Source organism: Elephantulus edwardii, unplaced genomic scaffold (assembly GCF_000299155.1).
Source record: "Elephantulus edwardii isolate Elephantulus edwardi_28Jun2011 unplaced genomic scaffold, EleEdw1.0 scaffold00052, whole genome shotgun sequence".
NCBI classification, from domain to species: Eukaryota; Metazoa; Chordata; class Mammalia; order Macroscelidea; family Macroscelididae; genus Elephantulus; species Elephantulus edwardii.
This window is the reverse complement of record NW_006399802.1, coordinates 3,448,983-3,469,963: the sequence shown is the minus strand read 5'-3', so window position 1 is coordinate 3,469,963 and position 20,981 is coordinate 3,448,983. Positions and strand designations below refer to the sequence as shown.

The following is a 20,981-nucleotide window of genomic DNA, read 5'->3' as shown; positions in this document are numbered from 1 at the left end:
AGTCCATGGTACATTCAATACTCTTCTCCAGCACCACAGCTCAAAGGTGTCAATTCTCCTTCTATCCTCCCTAGTCATTGTCCAACTCTCTGATGCGTATAATGAGAATGTTAGAACACACCTGTGATTCTCAGTTATGGCTGCACAGACAAATCATTTGGGGAGCCTAAAGCGTTCACTCCTGGGCTCCATGGCCAGACAATCAGAATCTCTTGATGACATTACTTGATGATACTGTGTTTAATCTCTTGGATGAATTTGATTCTCAGTGAGAGCTGAGAACCACAAAACAGGATGATCTCGAAGTCCCTTCTGTTTCTCACATTCTAAGAGTCTTCTCTGCTAAAATTAGCCTTGCCTGTTCCTCACCAAGTAGAGCTGGAGAGGAGAGAGACATCTGCATTATTTCGAGCTCTCTGGGTTTTAATTTCGGCTGCTCTACGTGGGCAACCGGAGCTGAGACCTGAGTCAGCAGCAGGTGAATCAGATCACCGTGTGTCACGTCCTGGAGCTGCTGGTCCAGCCCCTATGGAGGGGGCAGCTGGGGTCGTTCTGGGCTGCAGCTTGGCTTTCAAAGGAAACAAGGTGTGGAATGGCTGCTGGGGATGACATGGTGATGGGCAGCATAGGACTCGCTGGTCTTGCCATCTGGATAAAGAGACGGAAGATGAACTTGATGCTTGGATGCCAGCCTCCTAGAACTTTCTTTCCAGAAAGGAGGTCAGAGAGAAGGAAACCATAAGGAACTTCCAGCGAGTAAAGAGGAGGGAGACCTGGGCTCCAGTGTGAGGCTTAGTATTCATTTCCTGGGTTGTGGTTATTACGTGCTGTCGTCAATCGTGATTCATAGTGACCTTAGGAACAACATATCTGGAAACTGCCCTATCCTAACTCTATACATATCACTTCCCCTGATGCGCCTTCATTTATTCACCTGGAAAGGGAATGCATTTGAGTGTAGACCTCTTAAGTTCTCATAGAACACAGCAATGAGTTACCACTTCTCATGTTTACATCCCCTTTGGTTTTTAGAGTAAACAAGGTGTTGGTGAACATGACTTAGCGAGGATGCTCAAGAGGAAGTGATTTCCCAGGGACGATCGAGTGAGGCCCCACCTGGCTCCTAAGTTAGTATCCTCACTCATATACCAGGTCACTAGCACTTCTAAAGGTTTAAAACGTGCCCTTGGCTTTAGAATTCTAAAGATAGATAACATGTATTCTAGGAGGGAATATGTCAACCGTTGGTATTGTTGCTAGGTGCCGTCCAGTGGACTACGATTCACAGCAACCCTGTGAACAACAGGTCAGAACCATGCACCATCCTGCGCCCACCTCAGCAGCCCTGATACGCTCGAGCCCGTTGTTTGAGTCACTCTGTCAACCCATCTTGCCGAGGGTCTTCTTCTCCACTGTGGTACTGGAGGTGAGAGCTGAACAGCCTAGGCACAGACTGCCCAAACACCAAGCAGGTCTGTTTTGGAGGAAGTGCAACCAGGATGGTCCTTAGAGGTGAGGATGGTGAAACCTTCTCTCTCATTCTGGGTGTGCTGTTAGGAAGGACCAGTCCTTGAAAAAAGACATCATGCTGGGAAAGGTGCAGAGTCAGAGACAGAATATGCCAACAGAGGCTTAAAGAGAAAGAAAACAATTTTGCAGCGCCTAGGAAATTGTTGTTATGTGCCAATGAATCAGAACCGACTCCTAGCTGACCATCCAGTGGGTTTTCAGAGGGAATAAATCACACTGGAGGAGACCTCGGATTTTTTGCCCACAGAGCAACTGGTGAATTCGAAGTGCATTCCTTTGGGTTGGAAGTCCAACTCCTTACCACTAGGCCACCAGAGCTGCTTCCTCATGAGAAATTAAGATTATGCACACCCATGTTTATCACGGCTTTTTTTCACAATAGCAAAGAGGTGGAAACAACTAAAGTGTCCATCAACAAATGAATGGATAGAGAAGCTGTGGTATATTTACACAATGGAATACTACGCTGCATTGAAAAACAAGGAACTCATGCAGTATTATTCAGAATGGGTGACCCTGGAGGACACAACTGTTGTAAAACGGGACTGACATCAGGATTGAGGGGAGACTGAGAAAGTAGGGATAAATAATGTGTACTGCAGTGAAACAGATGAGGGAGAGAACTGTTTAAAAGGGATATGTGATTAGGTATTATTGTCATGATGGGAGTCCAGAATGAAGGCTGCATAGTGGAGTGGACCTGCGGGGAGGGACTGTATAACAATGAAAGAATTTTCTTTTCAAAGAAAAGAGCAAATTGGGGGAGGGATGGGCAGGAAGAAAAATGCAACAATGAATGAATGGAAATCCAAAGTCTCTGTAAACTTTCATTAAAATTAATAATAATAATAAAAGAACAATCCCCCCCCCAAAAAAAATTTTTTTTTAAAAAGGAAGAAACAAATGGAAGGAGGAAGCAGGGAGGAAGGGAAGAAGGAAGGGTCTGAGGTGAAACTCCCACTGGTGAGCAGACGCCTGCCAGTCTGCAGACAGCACACCACACCTCTGGCCAGGCCTTGGCACCAAGTCAAAACTCCCCTCTCGCTTGGTTTGCACGCCCACATCACTAGGAGTGAGAGATGGGAGAAAGCGGCACATCACACAGCCTACCGCTTCGTTCCTTGTAGATGCTGGCAAGGCTGAATTTAGAACCAGAAAATTGACTTAAAAAAAAAAAGTCTAGATCTTCACCCAAAACTCAAAAAGAACTATTTTTGAGCTTTGAAAAAGAACATCGAGTTCTCTTTCCTGGCTCTGCCTTGGCAGGGTTCATGAAGTCTGTAATCCCAGTTAGGAGGCAGAGATAACAGGGCTCATCCCAGCTTCTCCAGGGCCAGTGGCCTGGGCTGACTGGGGCAGAGGGAAGTTGCTTCTCCTGCATCCTGAGAAAGGTGGGAGAAGCTGGTGCTTGTCCTGGACAGGAGAGCGGCTAGATAGTTCTAGATAAGCCAAAGCCTGGCCCTCCCAGAATCCCAGGACAGGGGCCTGAGGACACAGGCAAGCCCAAGCCAAAGGGTGGCCTGGCTAAGATGGCCAACGGTGGGTCTTCTTTGCCTGTACCCAATGTTGGCTTGTCTAAAAACCAAGGTGAGCACATATTCCTTGAATTTATCTACTTCTCTGTAGTGAACAAATGCACTTCTTTTTCCACATCAAAGGGTTCTGATTCTAGGGTAGCTGGCATCTGTCTCTCTCCCAACACCCACAGCACCTTCCCATAGAATCAAAACCCCTTTTCAAATTTACCATCCCTGACAAAGAAGGCATAACCAGTAGGCAAGAGAAGCATAGCATTATTTGAACTTACTAACTGCCGTAAACCATCGCATGCTGATATGAAACCCCAAAGAAATTTCTCAGTAGAGTTGTTGTTGTTGTTGTTGTTGTTGTTAGGTGTCGTCGAGTTGAATATGACTCATCGCGACCCTATGAACAACAGATCTGAATCTTGTCCTGTCCTGTGACTCCCTCACTCTTTCTGACACATCAGAGCCCTTTGTGGCAGTCACCACGTCAATCCACCTGGTTCAGGGTCTTCCTCCCTTTCACCGACCCTCCACCTTTCTGAGCAACAAATCCAAGCATTAGCTCCTCCCTCCTAGCAAAATGCCCAAAGTATGTGAGGCGACACCTCATTATCTTTGCCTCCAAAGAGCACTCTGGTTGCACCCTTTCCAAGACATATTTGTTTGTTCTTTGGCAATCCATAGGATGTCCAGTGCTCTTTTCCAACACCAGAGCTCAAAGACATTGATTCTTTTGTCATCCTTATTCACTGTCCAGTTCTCAAATGCATAGCAAGTAATCAGAAAGGCCATAGCCTAAATCAGAAGCACCTTATTCCTCAAACTGACATCAATATGCCTCAATAATTTGGAGAGGTTCCTAAGTGTAGACTTTACCAGTACAATACATCTCCTGACTGCTGGTACCAAGGGTGTTAATTGTGGATCCACATAAGATGAAGTTGTTGACAGTTTCAATCTTTTCTCCAGTGGTAAGAATCTTTGTCTTTTTTACACTGAGATGCAATTCATATTGAAGACTCTATTCTTTGATCTTCTGCAACAGGTGCTTCAGGTCCTCCTCACTTTCTGCAAGCAAGGTTGGGTCATCTGCATAACTCAGGTAATTGATGAGTCTCCCTCTGATTCTGATGCCGCATTCTCTTCATAGAGTCCAGCTCCCAGAATAATTTGCTCAGCATACGGACTGAATAGGTATGGAGAGAAAATACAAACTCGACACACTGCCTTCCTAATTTTAAACCATGTAATATGCCCTTGCTCTGTTCACACAGCAGCCTCCCGGTCTAGGTATAAGTGTCACATGAGCACAATTACGTGCTCTGGGATTCCCATTCTTCTCAGTGTTAGCCACAACTTGTTATGGTCCACACAGTCAAATGCCTTTTCATAATCAATAAAGCACAGATAGACATTTTCCCAGTATTCTTTACTTTCAGCCAGGATCCATCCGACATCAGCAATGCCATCGCTGGTGCCATGGCCTCTTCTAAATCCTGCTTAAACTTCTGGCAGTTCCAAGCTCAAGTCAGCCCACGCTTATCTTGCTTTCTATCTACCCCCTGCCTCGATGTTTCACCCTCATACTTCTTCTCACTTACTTCTACCCTCCCTCCTCTAGGTTTAGCCTCCACACTGCTTCCGTCATCCCCCCATCTTCAGTATCTCGACAAACACCACACTTACATCTATTTTTCTTTTTCTTTGTGTGTGTTTTTGTATGGCACTCATTCTCATTTGTCCTTTAAGAGTTGCCTGGCTGTTTAATGTTTGGCTCCTTGAGGGCAGGAACAAGGCTGCTCTCTGACCTCTCCTTGATAGCCTCTGTGTGCAGGAAGAAGGCACTTACTCATTGCTGTTGGCTGTGAAAGAGTGAACAAACGAACAAAAATGTCCTATCAGCTTGACCTGGAGGTGGGTGGGCAGCCCTGGCAGCCCCATGTCTTCCTGTCCTACTTTTCTTCCTCTAATCCTTCAACCATACTCATAACCTCTGAAGCTGGCCACTCCCTGGTGGGCTGACACTCAGCATGCCAATACAATGTCTCCCTCCAGATCCCAGGGGTGTTTGAAATTACCTCCTCTCAGAGCAGCTTGCAAAGTCTTGCAGTTCTGTTTCTGTTTTCTGTAGCACAGATGGGGATCAGAAAGCCTGGTGTCATTGCAACCTCATAGCGTCTGGTCCAGCTCCTGGAGCCCCTGGTTTCTCATTAGTCTGCATCTCTGATGCTCCACCTGGGCCTGCCTCTGACCTCCTTCCTTCCCAAGCCCCTTCTTCCAGCAGGTGCCTCCCCATCCTCGTTGGGTCCAGGTGTCACTCATTCACCTCTTGTTCAGAGCCTCTCCTAATGTGGCCTCCTTGCCCTCCAGCTGATTCTCCCTGACTCCACAGGTACCCTCTTTGCCCAGCCTCTGGGTTCACTGACCCCTTCTCCACCTCAGAGCATCTGTTCAGGTTACACTGAGCAGCGATGCTGGGAGTATGTCCAGGAATGAATGTTGCCAAAGAACCTCAAAAAACCAAAACCCAATCAGTCACTATTAAGTTCATGCCAACTCCTGGGTTTCAGAGTAAAACTCAATAATGTTTCCATTGGCTGTGATTTTTCAGAAGTGGATCTCTGGCTCTTTCTTCTGGGGTGCCTCTGGGTGGATTTAAACCATCAACCTTAACTGGAAATCATACCTGTGGACTCCTCATAACCTCATAGTGCCCAGTTTTCCATCCATAAGTAGTGACAATAATAAAACCTACTCCTTAGGATTGCTGTTGGCAATTAATGCAGAAATGTCCACAGAGCCTTTACACATGGGATCTAGGACATCGTTGAGAGTCAAGAAATGTTCAATTCCTCCTTGCCAAGAGCTGCTGCCACCTTTGAATAAACGTCCAAATAAGAGGTACCAGCCAGCTAACACTGGTGCAGCCGTACAGCCACCCTTCCATTCTGGACACCAGAAGCGTAGGGTAACAAGAACAGATAATCATAATTAGCCATGCCAACAAAAATAAAGAAAAATAGCTTCAAGAAATCAAGACAGAAATTGAGTACAATATTGCAGTCCTATTTTGGCACAGGAACTGGCAGGCGCTGGTGACTCTGACAGCAGGGCCATTTGATAATCCCTCTGAGCTGTCTAATGAGGGGAGTGACGTCATGCAGGGTCATCAGAGGCAAAAGTCTAGATGAAAACAGCCCCAGAGTGAGTCATGGTGGAGACATTGCACACAGGCAGTGTCCACTACCTGCTGAGCTGAGGACCCTGGAGTCCACAGGCCTCCCCCACCTCAGAGAAATGGTATTGAAACACATCAAGATCTAATATGATCTAAAGGGAGCTCTGGTGGCCTAGTGGTAAAGAGTTGTGCTGCCAATCCAAGGGCACATGGTTCTAATCCACCAACAGCTCTGTCAGAGAGAGATCGGCTGTCTCCACCCAGGTAATTTACAGCCTCGGAATACCTGATGGAGGGTCAGCTGTGAGTCAGTTCTGACTTGAGATCATATATAAAAAATATGACCCAAAGAAACTGTGGTGGCATGGTAGTTAAAATGCTTGGGTGCTATCCTCAAGGTTGGTGGTTCAAACCTACCAGACATTCCACGGAGAAAGATGAGGCAGTCGGCTTCTGTAAAAATTTGTAGCTTTGGAAACCCCATAGGTCAGTTCTTCTCGGTCTCACAGAGTTGCTAAGAACTGAAATAGATCTGATGACAGCGGGGGCAGGGAGCTTGAACTATAACCTAATCCTCCTGAGAAAATCAATCCTTAAATTCCAAATAAACCAGGTTCCATGAGCTAAGTGTTCTGTTCCCATCTGGGGGACGTAATTGCCACTTCTGTACTTCTGGGTGAAGATGAAAACTGTCCTATCAGTCTTGCTATGCTTCATTCTTTATTCGTTGCTGAGTTTTCTATCGAGAGGAAAGTGCTGTCTGGATGCTAGGTGGCTCTATCCCAGTCACTTCTTTCATCCCTGCAACCTTGTTATGGTTATCACCACCCAGAGTTACCTCTTGAACACAGTCAAGTCTTCTCACCTCGTCCCACCCCGGCCAGGCTCACAGCTCAGAAGACCTGCACCCCACCCAGAGGATGGAGGATGTGACAAGGCAGAAGTCAGCCACGGCTAAGTTCCTTGGCACTGACAGTCCCTTTCAGCCTGCGTACATACATTAGAATTTCCTCTGCCACCCCAAGCCTGTTCTGTCTCCTAGATTCCTCCTGCCCTGGGCTCTGCCTCTCTGCATTTAGTCTTTAACAATCAAGACATTTGTGGGTCCTCTGCCCCATTTCCATGGCTCACCTCCCAAAGGCATCATCTACTTGGCTTCTACACTTGTCCTTCTATGCCCCCTGCCCTGGGCTTCACAATGTTAACAGTGTCCACGTCTCTATAGCCAGGATGGCTCTACAGCCTTGCCAAAACCTGACCTTCTGGCAAAACTGTCTCCACCTGGCTGACCTATAAGCACCTTGAGCTCCACAGGCCCTAAACTTACCTCAGCATTTCCCCTAACGCTGCTCCTCTTTTCCCTCACCTTCATGATACACCCGCACCCTCCCACCTGGGCCCTGGAGTCAGAACACCTGCCTTCCTTCTCCCCTGTAACCGAACGAACTGGCCCCTCTCACAGCCAGTCACTGCCCCTCTGTGCCAGTACTTGGGTTTTGGTCAGTAGCTCCCAAGTCCAATGGGGAGCACAGTGTGATGGGAAGTACTTGAGGGCTGTGATGTGGTCCAAAGATGACCTTCTCAGGGGCTGGAACAAAGTGCCTGGGGAAAGGAAGAGATGGCTTTAAGAAAAGAAGGGTGGTGGAGAGTTCTGAATAGCCAGCCACCTCAGGGGCTTTTGAGAACTGTTTTTAAAGATTTAATGGAGCTTATATGGAAACAGAGCTCTGTGGCATATCCCTAGAGAAGGGCACTGCTAATCCAAAGGCTGTGCCACTCTGGTGGTTCAAATCCACCAGCAGCTCCGAGGGAAAAGATGGCAGTCCCTTCTCATTCAACTTACAGCCTCAGAAACCCCAAGGAGACTTGGTTCCATCTCGCTGGAAATGAGTTTGAGGTTTTTAATTTATTTGGTTTTGGGGTTTTTTTTAGTATTTGTAAATTCAAAATGTTACAGTCATGTGAGGCATTTACTGGGTGATCCTCTCAAAACTTGGGGTCTGGGCTGGCTGCAGGGAAGCTGGAAGTTGGACTCCGTTGGAGTCACCAAGTTGGAGATGCCAACCTGTCCTTTGTTCCACTCTAGTCTTTTTGCTCCATTTAACATGGCTTTTCATTTGAACTGGGTTTGAGACAAATGGCTCGTGAGCGTGTGTCGGCTAGAACATCTCTTCTCTGGGGTACTTCCACACTTCTCTGGGACCAGGCCTCGGCCACAACAAACCACTCCTCCGTGTTGGGGGGTCTGGGTGGCTTTATCTTCTTCCCTTATTCTGGTTAAAACAGATTTCTATTTTAATACTCTTAGTCTCTGTTAGCCTCGTTAGAAAATACAGAGGGGGCTCATGTTGAAATAAACCATAAAACGTTTCCTGGATATGCTTGGAAAATCCTCCTGTAGGACTGGGGAAGCTTCTGGAATGCCTCTTACCTGCGATATCACAGAGCTCTGCATCAGAGGCGTTTGCCAAGGCCTCCTCCAACTCTGGCTCCAATGTCACACTTTCCAGCACAGGATCCATTGGCTTCTGCTTGGGGACCCAGACCTTTCCTGCAAACAAAGAAGGTGGCCATTACCGTGTGCATCTGGGAAAGGCAGCTTCTTGGTCGTCTTAGATGGGCCGTCAAGACACCTATAAGGATCCTCCCTCGAAGCTCTGAGGGCTGAACGTCCCCATAGGAGCCAGGGAACTCCTTCTGGTCTGAAAAGGATGATGTCATAATATGGTAAAAACAGTCCCCTTTCCATTGAAAGCATCAGTCATGGCTTTAAATAAGATGTGGTGGTCTTCTCCGTAGGGAATTGTGCTGCCACTCCAAAGGGTACACTTCTCTGGAAGTTCAAATTCAACGGCGGCTCAGGGAGAGACAGATAATCAATCTCCTTGCATGCAATTTACAACCTTGGAAACCCAATGGATGGTCTGCTATTGGTTCCGACACAATGGCAATGAGTCTGAGTTGAAAAGGCAGGAAAAGAATTAAAAAAGAGAAATATAGAAGGCCAGGATCTGCGGTATCTAAATCAAGGATTCGGGTATTAAAATTCTGAAAATATTCATAAATAAAATAAGGTTATTTTAAAAAAAAAACCCAAAAGAATAGGAAGCAAAAATAATTCTTTCCTTGCTTTGGCAAAGATGCAGGTACAAATATGATGACCACAATGTCCACTAGGTGGGACTGTTGATGAAATCATGGTGCCCCATACAATGGGTCCAGTTCTCTACTACTACAGTCGAGATTGATGGAGATCGCTAATTATTAAGGAGGATAACACTCGGGACAAAATGTGGCATGAAAGAGCAAGTTACAAATAGCACAAATACTTTAATTTGTGGGGGAAAATATATATACATATATTCACACAACACATATTTATTGCTTCCTATGTGCCAGAAACAATTCAAGGGGAGCTTTACAATTCAGTGAAAAGAGACAGATAAGAAACCAATATGCAAGGACATCAGATAAATTAGTGTCAGGTTGGGTGTGAGTGAAGTGCGTGCTGCTATTTTGGGGCAGTGACAGGGAACGCTGAGATGATGGCCCAAGATCTGGTATCTGATTAAAGTGAGGATATGAGCCATACAGTTCACTCAGTGAAGAGCAAAGACCGTGAGGTCAAGTTCCAGGAACAGAAGGGGATGAGCGTGATTATGGTGAAGTTAGGGAAGGCAGAACTAGTAGGAGATGGAGTTAGAGAGCTTGTTGGGGCAGGTCAGAGGGTCCTGGATGGCCTTGAGGGGAACTGGGTTTTTACTCTGAGATGGAAGGGTGTTAGCAGAGGAGTAACAACATACTGTCACTTAGAATTTTGCTTTTTCTACTTATTGTTTACTAAGCAGCTATTCTGTGCAGGACATTGGACTACTATAACTGCAACAGAGAAGAGTCAGGGACCCTCAGCCCATAACAGCATGGAGAAGGTAAGAGACTGAAAGGAATTAGACAATCGGCCAGTTACAATTATCTTTCAATTCAACAAGTTGAATGCCTACTGTGGGCTAGGAATTTAATAGTGCTGGTAATGACAAGAGAAAGTCCTGGCACTCATGGGCCTTATAGTATAAGAAAAAAGCACTAGAGGGTTCATTACACATGTGTTTAATTTTAGCTAACTAATTAATTTAACAGCTCTCTACTGAGTATTATTATACACCAGGCCGTGTGAGGTGCTATGTGAACACAACCACCCAAGTCTCCACTCTCATGGACCTTATGGACTAAGGCAAGAGACAGTTGAGAAATCAAGAGAAATCAAATATAATGTGAATAGACATGAGGGACACACACAGGCTCCTGAGATGGAAAGTATCAGAGGGTAAACTGAAGGCGAAGCCATATCCTAAACAGCAGACATAGAGCTTCTTTGGAAGAGAATGCAGTACAATTAAGATCTAGAGGCTAATAATCTCTAAAACTCATTCAGAGAGCTCTGGTGGACCAGTGGTTAGGAACTGCACTGACAACCCAAAGGCAGGTGGTTCAAGGACACTAGTGGCTCTGCAGGAGAAAGGTGGGCAATCTCCTCCCATGTGATTTACAGCCTCTGAAAACCCACTGCTGTCATTATTGTTGTTATGTACCACCAAGTCACCTGCGACTCACAATGACCCTATGCACAATGGCTGTGAACTCTGTCCTGTCTTGAGCCAATCTCACTGTCTCCAATACACCTGTTCCTATTACCCCAGTCACTGTGTCAATCCATCTTATCCAAGGTCTTCCTCTCCTGCACTGTCCCTCCACCCTCGCAAGCATGATGTCCTTCTCCAAGGACTTGTCCCTCCTGGACATACCCAAAGTATGTGAGATGGAGCTTCAAAATCCTTGTCTCCAGAGAGCAACTTGGTTTCACCCTCTCCAAGACCTGTTCATTTTCTTAGCAGTCCACAGTATGTTCAATACTCTTTTCCAACACCACAACGCAAAGGCATCAATTCTTCTGTATCCTTAATCATTGTCCAGTTCTCTAATGCATAGCAAGTAATTGCAAACACCCTGGCCTAGATCAGGCGCACCTTGGTCTCTAGACTGACCTCTTTGCATCAGTAGAGGTTCAGTGATGAGTCAGTTCCAACTAAAAGACACATACAACAATACTCATTTAATCCTCATAACGTCATGGTGGATTTTAACTGCCAATCTTTCAATAAGCAGCTGAACACCTAACCATTCAGAATTCCTTACAATCACCGCAGAGATCGTATAAAGTCAGACAGTGGGACCATCATTCCAGGAGGAGGGAGCATGTGTGAAAGAGCGTGAAGTGTTCGGTAGCCGAAGGCAGGCCAGTGGGGCAGCAGTGCAGCAAGCAAGGGTGAGAACGGTGCAGAAGGAGTGGGAAGTCCTGGGAAGGAATCCTAGTGATGTAGGGGGTGATATTTTGGCTTACTACCTGAAAGGTTAGTGGTTCAAATCTGCTATCTGCTCGTCAAAAGAAAGTTAAGCAGAAATCTCCCATAAAGATCTACAACCCCAGAAACACAATGGAGGGTCCCCATGAGACAGAATCCAGTTGACAGCTGTGGTTGTTTTCTGGGGGAAAGGTGGGTGAAAACAGAGAAAGAGCCCCTCTATGACCCCAGGCCTTCTAGGTGGCTTGCCTTGGGCAGGTGCTGAGAGACTTGGAGGACAGAGAAGAAAGGGTTGATGCAGAGAAAGGAACTTTGGAGAAAGGGCAGTTAGTTAGGATGGAGTGGGGGTATTTCTTATTTCCATGTGGCATGAGATAGTCCTTGTTTTAGACCTAATGTCCTGATACCATCATTAACTCCCCCTGTGCATTTTCACTCTCTATAGTGTCAAGATTGGCACAAAATATAAGAGCACTCCAGTTAAAGGAGATTGAGATTTTAGATTGCTAGTCAGAGAGGCTAATACTCTCTCCTTTGTCTCCCTGGAACCACTGAATCCACACCACCTACTGGTGTGTTTGTGTGCTGTACTTTGGCCAGGCAGGGTGAGGACAAGGAGGTCCAGTCCCATCTGGTCCAGCCTGGGGCCTGCCATATGGTTGGCAGTCAATGAACACATGAGGATTAACACACAGGGAGCCTGTGCGCGTCAGAAGTCATGGGACTATCTTATTTTTCCAGGTCTTGGACGTTTTCTAAACCACTCATCTGTCATTCATTTTAGCGAAGAGGATCTGAGTTTTCCTTTGCAGACAGGTTTCCACCATACACAGGTTTGGGCTTTGAAGTACACATTAACAAAGGTGACACTGTGCAATACCTCGTTTTTCTCCTGTGTAGGGGACCAGATCTTCTCGGTCCTTAAACTCCTTTGCTTGCTTTTCCAAATGATCCAAGAGTTCCTCTCTTTTAAAGGGGCCCGTGGGCGCCTTGGTGGTCTGATCCTTCTGCCTCAGGCCTGCAGGCAGCAGTGCATTCTACAGTGGAGGTGGTGGGATGGAGTGGGGAGGGAGAGAGAGAAAGAGAGAGAGCAGTCAGCTGCTGAAGACTTGTATTTCCACAGAAACTCACCACTAAACAACAGGGGCCTCAGATCTCCTGGCATCGGTGCAAGCCCCACTTCCTACATCTAGGCCTCTGAGCCAAAGTGGGGACTTACCCAAAGCCATTGTATGTGTTAAATAATGGCTTCCCCAAATGTGTGTTATAAATCTAACCTTAAGGCCTTTGGTTCTAATCCCATTTGGGAAAGGGTTATCTTTGTTAATGAGGTGGGGATTAGTGAAGGAGTATTGTTTAGTTACTCTCTTCTGAGATACAAAATTTAATTCAGGTTAGCAAGTACAGATGGGAGACGAGAGATGCCAGGCCACATGAAGACTGTACAGGAGCAGAAGCTCAAGGAGACAAACACCCTTCTCCCGAGTCAACAGAGAGAGGACACTTTCCCATAGAGGTGGCATGCTGAATGGAGATGCCTAAATTTAGCTTTATTAACTGTGAGAAAATAAATTTCTGTTTGTTAAAGCAACCCCCTTGTGGTATTTCTGGCAAAGGAGCACTACGAAATCACACAGTAGATGCGGCGCAGAGCTAGGGTACAACTTAGGTCTCTTCATCTTCCCTTGTTTCTCTCCACCTCTTTTGTTTTGAAAATAAAGGGAAGAGGACACCGGGCAGCTGACTTGGTGCTGAGCACAGAGGGGTCTCAAAGAACCCTGAGAGTGATGGCTTCTCCCCAGAAAATTCTTTTATTGTGATTTGTTATTTGTGATTTACAAAGCATTTTGTTTTTTCAATCATTCATTCATGCATATTTTGCTCCAAGATGTTCATTAAAATACCCACAGCATCTGATCATCCACCTACCAAGTGTCTTCCCCTTCATCCCTATCTATTAATAAGTATTTATTATATATTAATTCATTTCCTACTCCCTCCTTTCCCCTCTTGATAACCATACTAAAATTGATTCTGTGACTAAACGTCTCTTTAGTTGTTTTTTTGGTTTTTGTTTTATTTTTTAAACTGGTGTTAGGTGCAAGATTTTCACAGCAATTAAGGGTTAAGTGGTCAGAGGGAGAAGAAGCCAAAAACTCTGAATCAGGGCCCTGGATGTAGACCCAGGCAGGAAGGAGCAGAGCCATCAATCATCTTTCTCACCACCACCATCATCAGAAGAAAGCCCAAGCTCTCTCCGTGGGGTGGGAAAAGCACGTTTCTAGGCTGGGAGCCCTGCTCCTGGCTGCCACCCCTTCTGATCAGTCCCTGCTCAGCTGTGCTGGTTGTTAAATATTTTGACCATCACCCCGGAGATGGGTCTGTGAAGAAAGATAACATCAACCAATACCTGCATTCTCTTATTCAAACAAGGGCAGGCTTTCATGTGACTTACTACTAAAGCAGAGTCCTAATTAGGGTAGGTTTGAATTACACTGGCTTCATTTAACTCACCCCCAGTATCTTAATGATTCAAAAGCATTCATAGCAGCCGTTGGAAATAATTTCATGCACATTCCTCCTTGATCTCAAGGAGAAACTGAGGTCTAGACCAAGGAAAGACTTGCTCAAGGAGTTTTAGAAGCAAACATGCCCTTGTTTGGCGACTAGGACAATTGGGGTCCTTATTCAGACTTGGGGATTAATCCTTATTTCTAACCACTGCTGTTCCTTTGGAGAGGTTCTGTACCCTGTGGATACCTGGAGGGCAGACGGGGGCAAAACCCGCAACCCTCTCACTGTACATCCAAATTTCCTGAATTGGAAGGAATTACTTTATATCCCCCAATGCATATCTTCATTCACACTCGCTCCAAATCCTTTCCTGAAAGCCCCTCTGAGGGAAATGAGAATCAGGTATGTGACGACAGGCATCCTTGGGTACTGCAAACAGCGCACCCTTGACTTTGAGTTGCAATAAACCAAAAGTAAACCTAGTACCTGCTGAGTTGGTTCCAGCTCATAGCATCCCTCCATCAAGTTTCCGAAGCTTTTATCTTTGCTGGAGGAGACCGCCCATTTATCTCCCAAGGAGCAGCTAGGAGATTCAAACTGGCAACCTTCTGGTTAGAAACCCAAACCCCTTATACATCATGCCACTGGGGCTCTTTATGAGTTGTGATGTTGTCATTATATACCAACAAGCCTCAACTGACTCAGAGTTGAACTTACAGCAGGTTTTTCAAAGGAAGTTGATTGCAAGGCAGGAGACAGTCCATATTTTTTCTGCAGAGTAGCTGGTGGATTTGAACCGTGTGCCTTTAGGTTAAAAGTGTGATTCCTTACCACTAAGTCACCAGTGTGCCCTTGGGAGTTGTAATAGTTCCCCATATATTCAAGATGCACATCCTTTAACAGAAAAGATAAAGGGGGATCAGAGGAAATAGAATTCCCATTTTGGGGGTTGTATTTTCACTTTCTTGATACCACCCTTTGCAGTGTGAAATCTGTTCCTTTTGAGGATGTGCAACTGATCTCTGTTTCCTTTGGCTTCTTGTGCTCCAGAATATATAGAGAGCTATCACAACTCAAGTGAGCTGGTGGCTTAGCAGCAAGGAATTGTGTTGCCAACTCAAAAGTACATGGTTTGAATCCACCAGCTGCTCCGTGGGAGAAAGATGGCCGTTCTCCTCCTGTGAGTTTACAGCCTCTGAAAACCCACTGGAGGGTCACCTATGGGTTGGTTCCAACTCAACAGTACACAACAACAACATTACAACTCGAGGAGTTCTGATGTTCTTGTGAATAACAGGTGGGGCTACTAACCAAAACGTCAGCACCTTATATCCTGCAGGCTGCTCTGCAGGGGTAAGGGGGGCGGTCACTTCCTGTAAGTACTCACAGTCTCAAAACCCAACGGAGCATCTTTATGGGCTGCACTCGAAGGTGCTGGGGTTCTTTTTTCTCATTATTACAGCTCAACAGTCAAAAAGTAATCCATTTTTTTAAAAGAGGCAAATAATTTTAATAGATTTTTTTTCTTAAGAAAATCTATTAATGGCCGATAAATGCATGACAAGATATTCAGTGTGGCCTATTTCCACTCACTGTGGTACTGCAGGATGGAGTGGATGTGCCCACAGGATTTCAAGGCTATAACGTTTCAGAAGCTGACTGCCGGATGTTTCTTTCTCAGAGCCAACAACTTAACCACCAGGCCTCATCATTAGTCACTCCCAAACCTACAACTATTGGGTTGAGTAATTTCTGACTCATGCCAATCCTGCAAAGGATTTTCAAGGCTGTAAGTTTTTACAAGAGGAGACTGCCCACCTTTCCCCGCCATGGTTGACTTGAACTGCGGACCTTTCAGTTAGCAGCACAACACAAAATGCATCTCACTAACAGAGCTCCTTCATTATCAGCCATTGTTGTTATTGTTATGTTCCAGAAAGCTGGAACTGAATTATAGCTGACCCTTCAGTGGGCTTTCAGAAGCTGCAAAGTGCACAGGAGGAGATTGCCCATCTTTCTCCCACAGAGCAGCTGGTGGATTTGAACCTCATGTCTTTGGGTTGGCAGTGCAACTCCTTACTACGAAGCCATGAGAGGGCCCTTCATTCATCATTAGGGAGATGTAATTCAAAACCACACTGAGATAGCAATACACCCTCAAGAGAATGGCTACCGTCAAACCAGATAAGAAAGGGCGGTGAGAATGTGAAGAAATTGGAACCCTCGGAGGTTGCTGGTGGAAATGTGAAATGATGCAGCCAGAGTAGAAAAGAGTCTGACTAGAGTTAGCAAATGATGCAACAATTCATGCTTCACTATCTACCCCAAAGGGAAACGAGCCACAAAAAAACCTTCTACTTGAATGTTCACAGCAGTGTTATTCATAACAGCTGAAAAATGGTAACAACCCAAACATCCACTGACTGACGAATAGTTAAATAACATGTGCTATCTATTCATGCAAGGGAACATATCAGTTTAAGAATGAGCACTGCTACACAGTACAACCTGGATGAGCCTTGAAAACCTGGTAAGTGAAAAATCTAGTCACTGACCATATATCACATCGTTCTGTTTACAGGAAATATCTAGTTTTGCAAATCCATAGAGACAGAAAGTAAATTAATGCTTGTCTAAGGCTGGAGAATCCGAGGGGAAAGACAGTGAGTCATAATCGACTGGACAGGATCTGACAACCACCACCACCTTTATCTCAAAGCCACCTGTTCATGGAATAGAGTTGCCCTCAGAAAGGGTTTTGTTACACAGGTTCCACAGCAAACCCTCACGCCCTTACAATTGGAAATTTACTGGTATGAGGAGGGCAGGGCTGATTACCTGGTGACCTTATCATCTCCCACCAGGGAAGCTGGTGTCAGTTTAAAGGGGAAGGAATTTCTAGCGCTCTCTGATCTATACTTTAAAGTGTAGCTGTTAAATACCTGGGACAGGTGAGACTGGTACACTGGAGTGCTCATGTTCCCAAAGTACTCAGCTCCAGCAAACGGCTGCCAAGTAGAATGTGGCAGATCTACCATGTTTTTTTTTATGTAAAATGTCTTGATTTTTAAATATTGGCAAGTGAAATATTTTTAAGACAGTGTTCATGCAGAATAAAGCACAGTCCAGACTCAACCCATGGGCAGCCATTCTACTAAAATTCCATACACAGAGAAATCAAGACATTCATTCACTCACTACACCAAGGGTTTTATCTGCATCAAGTCTTAGGGAGAAACAAAGAGGAATACAGATGGGTTTTTCATTTAGAATTTTTATTCTAAAATACATTAAAAATATAACATTTTCTTGGAAACAATCACAGGGGAAAATTTTTGGAAAATTTTGAGAACTTCCTGTTAATTCTCTACTCCTGGTTTTCTGAAGTGGTGACTTCTTTTTAAATGTTGTAAAATTGAAGCATAGGGTCGCTATGAGTCACAAACGACTCAACGGCACATAACAACAACAACAACAACAAAATTGAAGCTCAGATATGCAGCTCAAGAGATTAACGTTCACAACCATTTTCTGAAGTCCAGTTGTCTAAAGGACAACACAGATTTTGACAGTTCCCCAACTGTGTTGTTAGGATTCTAACACCCTGCAAACAGGTGCCAATAAGAGCCAATTTCAAGTACCTGCACAATTATTGTTGTTAAAGATAGACGGCTATGTGAGAAGCCATGGCAATTCAAGTGGGGGGGGGATTGTTCAGATGCACACACACAAACATCCTGCATGAGACAGAAGCTCAGAGCTACGAAGGCTACGAAGCCCTAAAAGATCCTCTAGGCCAATTCTTCCATTTTCAGCTGGGGAGACTGAGGCACAGAAAACTGAAGTCACTTGTCAGATCACCTAGCTTGGTAGCCACACAATCAGTAAGACTAATAAGTTTGCTACAGATGATACTGTGTATAATTAGCACCTCAAGGATTGATACGGTGATATGGAATTCTTCTGATTGTTGGCTCATCATACATAAAATGTCCCTTACCCTGACTCTTCACAATGACCTCCTCCCAAAAATCATTTTATCACTTTCCCAAATGAATAACTGTACTTAAGAGGCAAGGAATGCAATCAGGCCTCCCTTGTCCAGGCTCCAAGCGCCCCAGGACCCTTACTGAATCATACACATCCTCTTAGGAGGAGGAAGGGCTCATTTGTGATCGTGTGGTACAACATCCTCATTGGGTATTGGGAGAAGTCGAGGTCCGGGGTGTAGAAAAGTCCTGTCTGAAGCCAGACACTAGGCTGAGAGCCCAGGATGCTTTCAAGCCACAGAAAACTTCCCCACTCACCTGGGTACCTTGGTCTAGGAATACGTCCAGGAAACCAGACATGGCTACATGTGAGAACAGGCTCCCACCCCAAGTGTTAGGAAGCTAGATCTTGCCCTCTTATCAAACTAGTCTCAATTTACCAGTGGAGACACTGAGCCTAGCAGCATGGAGTCACTGGCCTGGGGGAAGAGTGTAACCAATGAGGTTTACCTTCTCCAACTTCTTCCCGACGCCTCTCTCTTTTCAACGATCTAACCTAAGCATGCCCTAGACCCCCAGCTCCTCCCACCCTTTCACCGTGCCTGGCCTGGCCAAAGCATTTTCTAGCCCAGACAGTCTCCCAAACACTCTGTACAAGGTCTTTACCTGTAAACTTTATAAAAAATTCTATTTCCCAGTTAACTGCCATGTCTGTTTCCCCTTATGTGGAAACCATCGTCCCCAGAGGCCCTTCTGACTGAGCGTTCTGTGTCTGCAGTACTGGTCCTACTTGGAGACCTACCTGCAAGATCACAGCGCTGGAGAGTTTCATTCAGTTGGACCCCAAGATCAGTGCTAGTGGTGCTTGGGGTTCCCACTCATGTCCCAGTCACAGCATTTTTACTTCAGGCACAAAGGAGCCTAGGGGGATTCAAACCTCTAATAACTACCCTCCACTCCCGCCTGCCCTGCTTCAACACACACACACTCTGCGCCCCCTCCTCTCTCATTTCTCTCCAGAATGATCTAGGCCTCTGGCTCCGTCCCCTGACCTTGCTGTCAGACCGGGGAAACCCAACAGCTGTCACTTAACGTAATTAACTTTACGGGGCATTAGTGCTGACGTGGAAAGGCAGCAATTATTTCTGCTGGAGCACACTGCCCATAACAGCACTCCCTAGAGTTCATGGCAAAACTGAGGCCAAACTTCTCCTTCCTAGCCTTCTCCTAATCGGCCCACTTCTGCCTCAGCTACAGGCAAAGTGTCCTGGTCTTGTGTGCTGGGTCCTGGGTGGCCCGAAACAATGAATTGGGGGCCCTTTCTCCTCAGAAGGAATCCCTGACTAGAATAAATTGTTGATGCACCCAACAGTTGCTCAGAAGAGAAGGCTGGCATTCTACTTCCAAAATAATCGGCCTTTGAAAGCACTATGGACTACCACTCTTTGACACACATGGGGTCACTGTGAGTTGCAATCAATTCAGTGCCCGTTGAGGGTTGGTGGTGTTTGTTACTGCATGGAAGTTCACATTAGAGGGAAGATAAAAACACCCTACCGAGCCATGGGCTTCCTGGAGGAGGTGGCTCCCTAGTTGAGCCCAAGAGACCAAGAGGAGATGGTCAGGTAAAGATAGGGCAGCATTACAGAGGGACAGAACGGCTAGCAAAGGCATGGTGTGGGTGCAAGGCATGCTGGGAAAGGAGTCTGAGTAAGTCCAAGTTTGCAGGGCTCTGAACTGTTTATTCCATGGGCACCACTTTCACTCAAACTGCAACCACAGAGCAACCTCCTGACTGGTTTCCGTCTTGGGTCTCTGCCTCAACTCTCTCCCTTCTCAGCAACAGACCTCACCAACCCACACCTCCGATCACATCACTTTCCAATACACTCAGAAATGTTCAGCACCTTCACTGACCCACATAATCATGACCAAGTTGATCAGGCAGACACAGAACATTCTCCAATGACTTGGCTTTAGTCTTCTCCTGCCTCTCCAGCCTCAAGACCCTCTTCTCCAAGCCCTCCACATTCCAGCCTCTCTGGGTTCCTCCACATTCCACAGCTGCTCAGCACTTGTACTATCAGCCTCTGTGCTGCTTTGCCCTCTTCCCGGCGTCCCATGCTTCCTCCCTCTGCCCTCGTCTTCCCAAGCCCTTGCCTTCAGCACCCTGTTTCGTCTTAGCAGTGCTTCCCACAGTGATGTGGCAGTTCTCCTTCCAAACTCCCCTAGGCATCTGGCCAGCTCTTATATAATGCTCATCCTGCTCTGCCCCAGAGTCCATCTATGCTTGTATCTCCGTCCCAAGGAAACAAGAGTATCCCTCAAGTCAGCTGGGATATAGTTAGCCTTTTCTGGATCCTCAGCATTGAGCATGGGTGCTAAGGAACTGTGGTCTCCATTGTTCCAGAACCACACACCACCGACGTTTCAGCTGGGGAGAGAATGAAATGTCTTGGACATCCTTCAGTCTAATATTGCATGATGCCCTAAGTGATCTTCAAGGAGATTTGGGGGAGAGTGGCATATCGTGAAAGATGTGTTTAAGGGAGAGGAGTCTCTCAGTGGTAAGAGTACCCCATTCAGTTGCTACACTGCCCACGTGTGGACTTCTAACTGAAAGATGAACAAAATCTGTCTTGGAAGATGAGACAGCTGGAAGTTCATGAAAATCGAGGCTGGAGAAACTCCGTTTCACATCCTTTGGACATGTGACCAGGAGGCATCAGTTCTTAGAGAAGGGCATTACAGTTGGCAATGAAGAGTCAGAGTGTGTAAAAATGAGGCGGACTCTTAATGACGTGGACCAACACAGTGGCTTCAACAATGGGCTCAAGCATGGCAATGACTGTGAAGATGGCCCAGGACTGGACAGCGTCCCACT

General features: G+C 45.9%; 1 protein-coding gene across 1 annotated transcript in view; it reads right to left on the bottom strand.

The window, feature by feature from the left end:
• The window catches only part of TMOD1 (tropomodulin 1), a 59,405-nt gene that overhangs the window by 28,641 nt on the left and 9,783 nt on the right, over positions 1 to 20,981 (bottom strand). Inside the window, exons 2-3 of the mRNA XM_006886868.1 lie at positions 12,475 to 12,631; positions 8,666 to 8,785 (exon numbers count right to left, since the gene is read on the bottom strand). Of these exons, the coding sequence (XP_006886930.1) occupies positions 8,666 to 8,785; positions 12,475 to 12,631 (277 nt within the window). The remainder of the gene's footprint in view (positions 1 to 8,665; positions 8,786 to 12,474; positions 12,632 to 20,981) is intronic.